The 13885-nt window shown below is 41.8% G+C and overlaps 1 protein-coding gene across 1 annotated transcript in view; it reads left to right on the forward strand.

The window, feature by feature from the left end:
- The first annotated feature begins 336 nt into the window (after nt 1–336).
- Nucleotides 337–13885, forward strand: part of FER1L5 (fer-1 like family member 5) — an 85863-nt gene continuing 72314 nt past the window's right edge. The window contains exons 1-5 of the mRNA XM_070765618.1: nt 337–358; nt 9410–9465; nt 10236–10327; nt 11209–11353; nt 12458–12542. Coding sequence (XP_070621719.1) covers nt 337–358; nt 9410–9465; nt 10236–10327; nt 11209–11353; nt 12458–12542 — 400 coding nt within the window. The remainder of the gene's footprint in view (nt 359–9409; nt 9466–10235; nt 10328–11208; nt 11354–12457; nt 12543–13885) is intronic.

Genomic DNA, 13885 nt, shown 5'->3' on the forward strand with positions numbered 1-13885 from the left:
AAACACCTTTTGCACTAATGTGGAAGTTGTTTGATCATCAGGTTTTCTTCCAAAACTGATCGATCAATAAAATAAAATGGTTTGCATCGAAAGCAGAGAATTTGTATACTAGTCACATTTGTCCAATGGTAGATTTGTAGAATGAGTAGGTTTCTCAGCACAGCTCGACAGTTCTGGATTCTGTTGACAGGGTGAGAGTTCAACTCTTCCATTCTTTCTTCTTAGGTAAACCAGTGTTGCCAGAAACATGCACTGATACCTATGATGGGAGAAAGCATCTCATTGGGTCCTCTTGGAACACAGCTGAATGCTTAAGATGCTCTTGTAGTAGCGGACATGGAATGGGGTGCTGCCACAGGTAAGAAGAGGTTCAGGGCCAACATCAGATATATTAATTTGCAGGTTGTCTCTTAGAGTAAGCCACAAACAATTATTTTTATATATTCATAGTTTCATTAATTTATTATATGATATACAAGAGGAATAGAAAAGCAAATATTAGATCAATTTGGAAAGGAAAAAGGAAAGTGGATAATGAAAGAAAAAAGAAAGGAAGGAAGGAAGAAGGAAGGAAGGAAGGAAGGAAGGAAGGAAGGAAGAAGGATTGGGGGTCGGTGGGGGTGTCTTATTAAATTCAGAATCCTCTTGAAGAAGCCAGTCAAATCCATAACTATGGGGTAGTTTGCTCAATTTAGACTCATTCATTTTACTGACAAAAATAATAACAGAAGTCAACAGTTGGTCACTGCACCATCCTTCTTAATGTGGTTTGTTCTTTATTGGTAAGAAGATTTTTAACTGACTTGGATCTGAGAAGAGAATGGCCAGAGGAATGAGGAGACCAAGAGACATAGCAGTGGTTATAATAATGGGAGAAATATTCTGTAGATTGTTTAGACATAATAAAGGCAGAAATGACATTTGAAACTTTGACTGGCCATAACCTCTCCTTCTACTTCTTCCTCCATCTCCCATTTTCTTTCTCCTTCAAAGATATGGTGGTATTGGACATGTTGCAGGGTGCAATTCGGTGGTAAATCCCGTGACATGCAAACTTGAACACTATCGACTTGATGACCCAACGCAACTCTGTTGATCTCTTCACATGGATGAACCAGAATCAATCTCTCATGTATCAATGAACCTGAATAAATCTCTCACATCAGCATCTGCAATCGTTTCTCTTGCCTTTTCTTTTTATTAAATAACAATTATGTAAAGCAGGAAGCTCAGGGGTTAATGTCAGCCATGCAGTGCAGCAAGGTACAGCCTGCGTCACTTTGGTGTGTCAGTGTATCAATGCTTGTGCATTAGTGTGTCAGTGTATCACTGCATATATGCCAAGGCCTGGAGAAAAGCAGAATGATCAGGAGGCGGGGCTGGGTGCGATGAGTGATGTCGAGTTGGCCACGCCCACCCAGTCACATGACCACCCAGCTTCACCCAGCCAGTCATGAAGGCAGAAAACAAATAATTGTTAAATACTTTGAATCCCGCCATTCAATAAAGTATTCCTGTTGTTTAAAGTAAAAAGATTGGATGTGCAGTTCTTGAGAAGCATTAAACGCCTGATGCTTTGGAAGGGGTTTGCAACAACATTTGTGACCAGCGCAAAGAACTGCACAAGAAGGGAGCAGAGAATCATGGAAGCCTCTTACTGCTCTGGGCCATCAAGTGCCTTGGAGTGTTGGGATTTCTGGAAAGTGGGAATTTTGTCTCTGCAAAGACCAAGAATGGGTGCTGTTGTGATTCAGCCTGAGGCTGCTCAGGGACCGGCTGCGTCTCTGCTGGCTCCATGCCCGGAGGAGGCGGACAGCGAAGAGGAGGGGGCTGAGCAGTTGGACGGGGGAGGGGACAGTCAGGAATGGGATGAGGAAGAACAGCAGGAGAGCCCCGGGGGGGCCCTCTCCCCAGCCAGTAGCTTGGAACCATTAGGTGATGACGCACAAGCTGTCATTGACATGCGACAGAGACGTTCAGAGCAACGAAAGGAGCAGTTAAAGAAATATTATCACCATTGAATTAGAAACAGCTGGGTTTGGGTGTGGTCCTCACCAGCAGGGTTTAAAAGGCAGGCAAGCCCTTGAAGCCATGTGGAGTGTTATCAATTGGAGTTGCGGTGACCTAGTTGGATTCTTGGCGTCTCTGATCTTGGCTTGTGGCCTAGCAGTCTGGAAGACTCGTGGGAGGCGTATGTTTGCTATCTACAGCTTCGTCTTGGCAGCAGGAATCGTGTATATCTTTGAAGTTCCAGCATTTTCCTTTTTGGGTTGGTTTTATCTTCCGGAGTGACCCAGACAGAACAGGTGCAAAGCACTATGTGCAGCTTTAACAGAAAGAGGAGGAAATTTGCATGAACTCCACAGGAGATTATTCAATTCCCCTCCAGCAGAGTCAGAGAGAATGTGGGTAGGACTCATGCAGAACAAAAACATGTGAGATTGTAACCAAGAGAGAAACATTTGCTCTATGACTAATTTGTGTTTTGTTTTTTTTGTGCTTGTGATACAGGGAAAGTATTGTGTCAGGTATAGAGCAGCAGGGCTAGAAAAAGACCAAATTATGGTGAGATTGGAAGCCTCTGGCAGAATGTGAGATGTTTATAGCTTGTTTATTATTTTTGTTTATTAATAGAGTTGAAAGGGACCGTTAGGTCATCGAGTCCAACCCCCTGCCTGAGCAGGAAACCCTACAGCACCCCAGCCAAATGGAAGTCCAATCTCCTCTTGAAGGTGTCTAGAGTTGGGGAGTTCACCACCTCCCCTGGCAGGCAGTTCCATTGGTTGATCGCTCTGACCGTCAGGAAGTTCTTCCTTATTTCCAGGTTGAATCTCTCCTTGGTCAGCTTCCAACCATTGTTCCTCGTCCGGCCCTCTGGTGCCCTGGGGAATAAAGAGACCCCCTCCTCACCGTGGCAACCCCTCAAGTATCTGTAAACTGCTATCATGTCCCCTCTAGACCTTCTTTTTTCTAGGCTGTCCATGCCCAGTTCTTTCAATCTCTCTTCGTAAGTCTTGGTTTCGAGTCCCCTAATCATTTTGGTTGCTCTTTTTTGCACCTTCTCCAGAGTTTCGATGTCTTTTTTGTAGTGAGGTGACCAAAATTGGATGCAGTACTCCAGGTGAGGTCTGACCAGGGCGTAGTAGAGTGGTATTAGTACTTCCCTGGTCTTGGAGCGTATTCCTCTGTTGATGCAGCTTAGGATTGAGTTGGCTTTTTTGGCTGCTGCTGCACAATCCTGACTCATGTTTAGTTGATTGTCCACCAAGACTCCAAGATCTCTTTCGCAGTCACTACTGCTGAGTGGGGTATCTCCCAGGCTGTATGTATGTCTAGGGTTCTTTTTGCCGAGGTGGAGGACTCTGCATTTGTCGGTGTTGAACCTCATTTTGTTGGTATGGGCCCACTGTGATAGTCTGTCTAGGTCTTCTTGTACTCTGAGCCTGTCCTCAAGAGTGTTGGCTACCCCCGCCAGCTTGGTGTCATCTGCAAATTTTATTAGTTCCCCTTTTATTCCCTTGTCCACATCTGAACCAGCCAGATGTGCAGCTTAGTCCCTTCCTTCTCCCAAGATGAGCCCTGCCCATTTTGAGGATTGCAACCAACCCAGCAATTTGGTTTTCTTACACTTGGGAGTGGGACTTACTGTTATCCCTGTCCAGGGACTCCCAAACCAAAATTAGACACTTTAGAGCTTTGGTAATGTCCTCTGAGTCCTGCCTTTATATGGTTTTCCCTGCATCCTTTTTGTCTGTCCATTTAAATCTTCAAGAAGGCATTTGACAGAGTAAACTTGATTTCCCTCCTGGTTCTTTTTCTTCTAGCAGTGGCTGACAAAACTTTCACTCAGCATTTTTTTTAAAAAAAGTGCCCAAGGGGAGGTCTTGGTTTTTGTATAAATGGGAGGAGCAGATTCCTTGCCAAACTCAGAGAGAAGAGCTGCTCCTGGTCCTTCCACCCTACTAGGAGTTACCTGGTCTTTCCCCAAAGCCAAGATGGTAAGTGAAACGGTTTGTTCTTCACTTGCAAGAGGAGTTTTAACTGACTTGGATGTGAGAAGAGAAAGGCTGGAGGAATAAAGTGGCCCATTGGGACTGTCACGCTCTCACAGCAGAACCTAAAAGTCACAACTGTGGTTGTAATAATGGAATAAATACTCTGTACATGATTTAGATACAATAAAGACAGAAATACAGAAAGAAATGAAGATCAGATGTCATTGGATGCCCCTTCAAAACTCCAAAATAGAGATAGACAAACAGAAATGTTTCCAAAACTAAAGAATTGCATTTAGGGATGTGTGAGATAAGTTTAAAACCCTGACGTCGGTGGTCTAAGTTTTGGGCAAGGACAAAGTTTATTTTCTAGTTGTTTGAAAGTATGACGGATAAATGCACAATGAAGAAACTATGAGAAAGGGAAAGAAAATGATGTGGGACTGAGGCACATCTGTGGAAGTCAATCCCAACGATACCAATGGAGGGGTTTGCCTCCGGAGGGGGGAAGGCCTGAAAAATATCCCATTCGGAGGACTACTAGGTGGGTGAACAAATGGTTGAGATCTTGGGCTATCCTGGATTGTGTGCAGCTGGCACAAAAGAGGGGAGGGAGATGTTCCATGTTGACCCTCTTGTGCAACAGAGATCAAACTGCACACTTGCACAAGACTGTCAACTTAACCCAGAGGTCTTGTTCCGAAGTTCATGAACTTTGTCGTATTATCAGAGGGGGAATGAGAAAGACTTTGAATAACCAGTTTCTGAAATAATTAGTAAGATCTCTCTTGGCTTATTTTTTTTCTTTTTTCTTTCTCTTTCTCAGAAAATCTTTCTCAGCCTAATCCTCTTCTCTTTCATGCTGCCTACATGTCAAGGAGCATGCCTTGTGGTTCCCCTTGAAGTTGAGTTGAAAAATGGTAATCAAACTCTTTATACGTTTGATCAAATCACCGCTTAGTAAAGCCAGGAGAAACATTGTGGGCTTAATGTTTGCAACCCAGGTTTTCATTAAAGTGGGCCAGGAAACACCGACTGTATTAATGCAGAAGATGTTTCATCATCAATGATCGTTACAAATCTGAACAATCATTAAAATATAGAAGTGAATATGTGATTTTAAATGTTGAAAAAAATCAATAACTATTATATATATATATAATTTGATTGATTTGATTTATTGGATTTGTATGCCGCCCCTCTCTGGAGACTCGGGGCGGCTAACAGCAATAATAGAACAGTATACACAATAATCCAATAGTAAAAACAATTAAAAACCCATTAAAGTAAAAACCAAACAGACATACAGACATACCATGCATAAAATTGTAAAGGCCTAGGGGGAAAGAGTGTCTCATTTCCCCCATGCCTGATGGCAGAGGTGGGTTTTAAGTAGTTTACAAAAGGCGAGGAGGGTGGGGGCAATTCTAATCTCTGGGGGGAGTTGGTTCCAGAGGGTCGGGGCCGCCACAGAGAAGGCTCTTCCCCTGGGTCCCACCAAGCGACATTGTTTAGTTGACGGGACCCGGAGAAGACCCACTCTGTGGGACCTAATAGGTCGCTGGGATTCATGCAGCAGAAGGCGGTCCCTGAGATAGTCTGATCCGGTGCCATGAAGGGCTTTATAGGTCATAACCAACACTTTGAATTGTGACCGGAAACTGATCGGCAACCAATGCAGACTGCGGAGTGTTTGTGTAACATGGGCAAATTTAGGAAAGCCCATGATAGCTCTCGCAGCTGCATTCTGCACGATCTGAAGTTTCCGAACATTCTTCAAAGGTAGACCCAGGTAGAGAGCATTACAGTAGTCGAGCCTCGAGGTGATGAGGGCATGAGTGACTGTGAGCAGTGACTCCCGGTCCAAATAGGGCCGCAACTGGTGCACCAGGCGAACCTGGGCGAACGCCCCCCTCGCCACAGCTGAAAGATGGTTCTCTAATGTGAGCTGTGGATCGATATTCGGCAAATGTGGAGAATTTGTATACTAGCCACATTTGTCCAAGAGTAGATTTCCAATTCCAGCAGGTTTATCAACACTCTTTGAGTCCGGCTGAAGGTTCAACTTTCAACTCTTCTGTTCTTTTTTCCTTAGGTAAAGCAGCGTTGCCAGACACATGTCTTGATAGACATGATCGGAGAAAGCATCTCATTGGGTCCACTTGGAACACAGCTCATTGTTTAAGATGCCATTGCATGAAAGTTGGATTAGGTTGCTGCCACAGGTAGGAAGAGGTTCCAGGCCACCATCAGATATATTAATTAATTAGTTTTCTCTTAGGGTTAAGCCACGGGCATTTATTGAGATGGCAGAAAGAAAGAAAGAAAGAAAGAAAGAAAGAAAGAAGGAAGGAAGGAAGGAAGGAAGGAAGGATTTGCATGATGTTTTTTATTACTGTTGTTAGCCGCCCCGAGTCTACGGAGAGGGGCGGCATACAAATCCAATAAATAATAATAATAATAATAATAATAAGGAAGGAAGGAAGGAAGGAAGGAAGGAAGGAAGGAAGGAAGGAAGACAGCAATAGCAAACTTATAGATCACTTCACAGTGCTTTCCAACCCTCTCTAAGTGGTTTACAGAATCAGACTCTTGCCCCCAAACAATCTGGGTCCTCATTTTACCCACCCCAAAAGAAAGGAAGGAAGGAAGACCGACAGAAATAAAGAAAGAAAGAAAGAGAGAGAGAGAGAGAGAGAGACAGACAGAAAAAGGAAGGAAGAAAAAAGAAGAAAGGAAGGAAGGAAGGAAGAGAGACAGACAGACAGACAGATAGAAAAAGGAAGGAAGAAACAAGACGAAAGAAAGAAAGAAAGAAAGAAAGAAATTAGATTATTTAGACACAATAAAAAGAGAAATGACATCTGAAACTTTGCGTGGCCATAATCTCTCCTTCTTCTTCTACCTCCATCTCCCCCTTTTTTCCCTGCTCAAAGATATGGTGGTATTGGACGTGTTGAAGGGTGCAGTACGGTGGTAAATCCCGTAACATGTGAATATGAACACTATCGACTTGATGACCCATCACAGCGCTGTGACGTCTGATCTCTTCACACGGATGAACCAGAATCAATCTCTCATGTCTCGATGAACCTGAATAAATCTCTCACATCAGCATCAAATTTCTCTTGCCTTTTCTTTTTATTAAATCATTCCGGGTTCCGTCGTGTGCAGGCGGACCGGACAGCTGGTCCAACGTGCATGCGCACCATTGCCTGCTGCTTTTTTCTGTGTTCCAGCACTCCAGCACATATGCCCACATCTGCATGCGCGCCCACTCCAGTTTCGGCACTTGGTGCTGAAAAGGTTACCCATCACTGGTGTAGCATCACCTGCTTGGGCCGGGGGTTGGACTAGATGACCTACAAGATCCCTTCCAACTTAAATTTAAATTGCTTTCTGGTACTCAAAATTAACAAAATTGTTCTGTTTCTCTATGTGATTGTTTCGTTTCTTGGGGCTGGTTTGTGACTTGAGTTTTTGTTGTTGTTGGTATACAAAGATATAATAATATTGATATACATGATACTAGTAAGAGAGAAACATTAGGACAGGGGACGGGAGGCACACTGGTGCACTTATGCACGCCCCTTACTGACCTCTTAGGAATCAGGAGAGGTCAACAGTGGACAGTCTAAGGGTAAATTTTGGGGGGTTAGGTGATGATACTACAGAGTCTGGTAGTTAGTTCCATGCATCAACTACTCAGCTACTAACGTCCTATTTCCTGCAGTCACGTTTGGAGCGGTTTACTTTAAGTTTGTTTCTGTTGTGTGCTCTTGTGTTGTTGTGGTTGAAGCTGAAGTAGTCGTTGACAGGAAGGACGTTGTAGCAGATGATTTTATGGGCTATGCTTAGGTTGTGTTGAAGGCGACGTAGTTCTAAGCTTTCTAAACCTAGGATTGTACGTCTCGTTTCGTAGGGTGCTCGGTTGTGAGTGGAGAGCTCTTCTGGTAAAGTATCTCTGGACACTTTCTAGAGTGTTTATGTCTGAAATGCGATGTGGGTGTCCTTCCATAATTCCTTGTCTGACCTTCAGGAGCTTTGGAAAATTCTTCAACTGAACAAGTCAATAACAAATGGTTGGTTTTTCTCCTCTTAAAAAACAAAGCCTAAAGTTGTATTTCCTGCAGTCGAGTTTAGAGCAGTTTACTCTAAGTTTGTATCTGTTGTATGCTTTTGTGTTGTTGTGGTCGAAGCTGAAGTAGTCATTGACAGGAAGGACGTTGTAGCAGACGGGGCGATGCTTAGGTTGTGTTTAAGGCGACGTACTTCTAAGCTTTATGCTTTATGTCATAGCCCCTTGCTCTATGCTTTGTGACATCGGATTTCCTTAGTTCCACTTCCAGAATCATTTGCACTGGACCTTCTGAAAAAGACTTCAAGTGGATTCTGGAATGAAGACATAGAGCTGATGCAAGATCTTCAATAGTCCCTGGGCTCCAGAAAGAGAAAGACGGCGTGAAAGTTGCTCAGTAATATATTTTGGGGGAGGAAAACAGCCTGGTAGAACCAAACATGCTGCATATTGTTATTCTGTCAGCTCACGTGCCTCCCGAATATGCAATTCTGCCCAACACATTTGTGGTTGGTACCTTCAGAGGTAAAACCATATCTTATTTTATTTATTAATTTGACTTCGATGCTGCCCACTCCCAATGGCTGACTCCGGTGTGGATAAATGTTTTGGATTGTGTGTTTAGAGTTGTCTGATGCACAAGTTGTGGGTATCAGAGCTGCATTTGCGGAAGCTAGCAAGCCCAACCAGCTAACCAGCCCAACCAGCCAGCCACAGACCAATAGATATGGAGTTGAAGTCTTCAATGAAACACAGCAGCAGTAGGAAGTCTTGGAAAAATATATTTATTTCTTATTTACACTACTAACTGTATTCTGCTTTAGTATACATACACCACACTAGTATCTCACTACAACTATCTCAGTTACAATAACTCACAGGAACCAACAGATCAATACGGCAACTTCAGAGCACACTACACACAGAGCAGGATCAGAGATCAGAGAGCAGACTTCCAATATCTCAGGAGTTGCCACAAAGAAGGAGACAACCTATTTTCCAAAGCACCTGAGGGTAGAACACGAAGCAATGGGTGGAAACTAAACAAGGAGAAAAGTAACTTAGAACTAAGGAGAAATTTCCTGACAGTTAGAACAATTTATCCGCGGAACAGAAGTTGCCTCCAGAAGTTGTGAATGTTCCAACACTGGAGGTTTTTAAGAAGATGTTGGATAAGAAGTAGGGTAGGGTATCCTGCCCAAGTAGGGGGTTGGACTAGAAGACCTCCCAGGTCCCTTCCAACTCTGTTGTTATTATTATTATTATTATTATTATTATTATTATTATTATTATTATTACAGCTGGAATTAACTCCAATGATTTTCTTTCCTCCTAGGCATTGAAAGAAGCACAAGAGTTCTACAGAAGGAACAGAATCCCATTTGGAATGAGGTAAACTACACAAGGACGTTGAGAAATGTCCTGGAAAAAAGGATCCCAGCAAACCACTCCCATATTGTTATTTAGAACAGGGTCCGGACCACAGGGACCACTAAAATTTGTAAAATGAGGACCCAGATTGTATGCTTACCCTCCGCAAACTGCTTAGAGAGGGCTGCAAAGCACTGTGAAGCAGTATATAAATTATTATTATTATTATTATTATTATTATTATTATTATTATTATTAATTAGATTTGTATGCCGCCCCTCTCCGTAGACTCGGGGCAGCTCACAACAATAACAAAGACAATGTAAGAACAAATCTAATAATTTAAAAAACACTAAAAAAACCAATATTAAAAGCAAACATACACACAAACATCCCATGTATAAACTGTATAGGCCCGGGGGAGATGTCTCAGTTCCCCCATACCTGACGGCAGAGATGGGTCTAAATCTAAATGGTATTGCTATTGCTATATTTAAATGAACATGTACAAAATGCACGATATCAAATAAACTGAGTTGGTAAAGTTGCCAGTGACCAAGAAAGATCATGCCATAAAATACAACTGTCAAGTAGCAGATAAATACTTATTTGTAGATAGGAAGAGGTAGCAGAAAGAATGCTTGCAAATGCTCGCTGTGAATTTGTCCAAAGCAAGATTAGATTAGATTAGATTTATTGGATTTATATGCCGCCCCTCTCCACAAACTTGAGCGAGAGACGGATCTTCAAATGTTGCATTGTTGATTGTTCCTTGTGTGTTTGTCCTCCAGACTCTGATGTGGTACCTGGATGAGGACCTTCTGGACAACAGTTCTTTTGCTGTCGTCAAACTTCTTGAATGGGGCCCAAATATTCAAGACAGGTGAATCGCAGAAAGAAGGAGCTGTATGGTTAGGCTGTCTGATGGGAACAAGTCTTCTGCTTAGGGCAGTGTTTCCCAACCCTGGCAACTTGAAGATATCTGGACTTCAACTCCCAGAATTCCCCAGCTGGCTGGGGAATTCTGGGAGTTGAAGTCCAGATATCTTCAAGTTGCCAAGGTTGGGAAACACTGGCTTAGGGGACTGGAGGCTAAAACATACGAAGAACGGTTGCAGGAACTGGGCATGGCTAGTTGAATGAAAAGAAGGAGACGTGATAGCATCTTTCCAATATCTCAGGGGTTGCCACAAAGTAGGAGTCAACCTATTTTCCAAACCACCTAAGGGTAGAACACGAAGCAATGGGTGGAAACTAAACAAGGAGAGAAGCAACTTAGAACTAAGGATAAATTTCCTGACAGTTAGAACAATTGATCCGTGGAACAGAAGTTGCCTCCAGAAGTTGTGAATGGTCCAACACTGGAAATTTTTAAGAAGTTGGATAACCATTTCTCTGAAGTAGTGTAGGGTTTCCTGCCTAAGCAGGGGTTGGACTAGAAGACCTCCAAGGCCCCTTCCACATCTGTTGTTGTTATTTATTTATTATTTCTTTTTTTCGGCCAAATTAGGGCTGTCCAGGTCACTTCCTTTCATTGCAGCAAAAGCTTGAAGAATAGCAGAATACCAGTCGGATGGGACCTTAAAGGTCTTCTAGTCCACCACCCCTGCTGAATTGAATAACTCAGGGATGCAAGCTGTTCCACTGAGTACTTATTATCCCCGTGAGGATGTTCCTTCTTGCTCCCAAAATGTCACATCATTCTTCCTCCTAACCCAGTTAAAACATTATGGTTGGCTCTAACAACCTGTCTTTCTTTGGAAGCTCCTTCTTGACTCTTCCACTTCTCCACAAATTTAGTGATTTTGGCAGTATGGAAGTAGTTTTAGGAGGAGCAGCTGAAAAACCAAACGTTATGATTATGAAGAAGAATCAAGTGCTGAAAAATTACAGTCTGGAGCCAACGGGGGTAAGTCAGGAAGGAAATAAAAAATAATGTTTTAAAGTTTATTTATTTATTTATTGTATTTATTTGTTTGCCACACATGTAAAAGATAGCAAGTATTTCCTTATCAATATTAATACAAGCAGGAAACTCTTAATCGGCTGTGAAACCATCTATTATTCACAGCCTCTGTTTTCATTTCATCTTGGACATTAACACCCTCGAAAATGTCCAAAGATACTTCACCAGAAGAGCCCTTCACTCCTCCACTCATAACAGAACATCCTACAAAACTAGACTTACACTCCTGGGTCTAGAAAGCTTAGAACTACGATGCCTCAAACATGATCTAAGTATTGCCCACAAGATCATATGCTACAACATCCTGCCTGTCAAAGACTACTTCAGCTTCAACCACAACAACACAAGAGCACGCAACAGATTCAAGCTTAATATTAACAGCTCCAAATTTGACTGTAAAAAATACGACTTTAGTAATCGAGTTGTCGAAGCGTGGAACTCATTACCAGACTCCATAGTGTCCTCCTCTAACCCCCAACATTTTACCCTTAGACTATCCATGGTTGACCTCTCCAGATTCCTACGAGGTCAGTAAGGGGCGTACATAAGCGCACCAGCGTTCCTCCCATCCCCTGTCCAATTGTCTCTCCTGTATCTCATATATCTTCTCTTCTATCCCTATATCTTTTCTTCTATTCTCTCATTGATATTCATTCATTCATTCATTCATTCATTCATTCATTCATTCATTCATTCATTGGATTTGTATGCCGCCCCTCTCCGTGGATATATTTTATTCCTATATTTTCTCTTCTTTCTTTGATATATTTTACTTCGAGTGTATCCTCTATATAACCTTCATTGTGTATTATTGTGTATTTGACAAATTAAATAAATATAAATAAATAAAATATTAAAGCAGAAAGTGGTCTTCACATTTGCATGAAAAGGGGGAAGCCCCCTCAAAAGGTTGGTTTTTCTCATCATATAGAAATCTATTTGGAACCGTGGATAAAATACCACCCTTTAAAAAGAAAAAACACAGCCCGATTTTGCTTTTATCTGCGGGTGAATTAAAAAGAGTTTCTTGTGATTTTATATTTTCAGTGCACCATAACTCTCAAAATCTGCTTCTCAGCCCCGGAACCTAAAATGGTGGCCAAACGAAGAAAGCACGGTTTAAAGAAACTTAGTAAGTATTGGGTATTTATTTTTGGAATAAACCCATTGAATTTGCATGGATTTTAATATCTAATTCCCCGTCTGGACTGTTTTGAGTTCTTCCTGTTTAGAAGAAAGAATAGAATACTGTGTTCAGTTCTGGAGATCTCGCCTACAAAAAGATATGGGTAAAATTGAACCAAATTGGACCAAACTGGGTCCAAAGACGGGCTACAAAAATGGTGGAAGGTCTTAAGCATAAAACCGATCAGGAAAGACTTCATGGACTCAATCTGTATAGTCTGAAGGACAGAAGGAAAAGGGGGGACATGATCGAAACATTTAAATAAGTTAAAAGGTTAAATAAGGTTTGGGAGGGAAGTGTTTTTAATAGGAAAGTGAACACAAGAACAAGGGGCCACAATCTGAGCTTAGTTGGGGAAAAGATCAGAAGCAACGTGAGAAAATATTATTTTGCTGAAAGAGTAGTAGACGCTTGGAACAACTTCCAGCAGACATGGTTAATAAATCCACAATAACTGAATGTAAACATGCCTGGGATAAACATAGATCCTCCTAAGACAAAATACAGGAAATACAGTAGTATAAGGCAGACTAGATGGACCCTGGGGTCTTTTTCTGCCATCAATCATCTATGTTTCTATGTTTCTAAAGCAGATGTTTTGCAACGTGAAAAGAGACATGAGTAAAATTTGTGTGTTCCTGTTGGAGTAAAAACAAAACCCAAAACTTTTTGTTAGTTAACAATGGCAAGAAGGTTCGTGACATGGGACAAAACTCACTTAACTGTCTCATTTAGCAACTGAATTTTTTGAGCTCAATTATCACTAAGTCAAAGACTCTTTAATATAACACACCCTGGATATTTGAACCAATTTTTTTCAGGACTAATGGTTCTGTTTATTTGTTAATGTAGGGGTCAATGTGAAGACTTGACTGAGAACTGACATGGTCTATTGATTAAGATGATGGATTATTTATTTTATTTATTTATTAATTGGATTATTATGCAGACTCAAGGCGGCTTACAACATCATAAAAACAGTAAAATACAGTGACTGATCCAATTAATTAACTAAAACTAACCTAAAATCCCTAGTATTTTTTTAAAAAAAACAGTCGTACACATTCAGACCTCAACCAATATTATTATTATTATTATTATGTCAGTACAACACAGCAAACGAGATCGTTATGCTGGATTTCGTATTTCATCACCAGTCGGGCGCTTCCCAAGCACCTAGGACTGCGTGATGTAGTGGCACATTATGTTTGCTGATCCCAGTAAAGCGGCCTTTTGCAATTGACAGGTGGAGATTTTGTCAATTCCGAAGGTTTTCAAATGTCCGCTGA

Source organism: Erythrolamprus reginae, chromosome 12 (assembly GCF_031021105.1).
Source record: "Erythrolamprus reginae isolate rEryReg1 chromosome 12, rEryReg1.hap1, whole genome shotgun sequence".
In the NCBI taxonomy this organism is placed as follows: domain Eukaryota; kingdom Metazoa; phylum Chordata; class Lepidosauria; order Squamata; family Dipsadidae; genus Erythrolamprus; species Erythrolamprus reginae.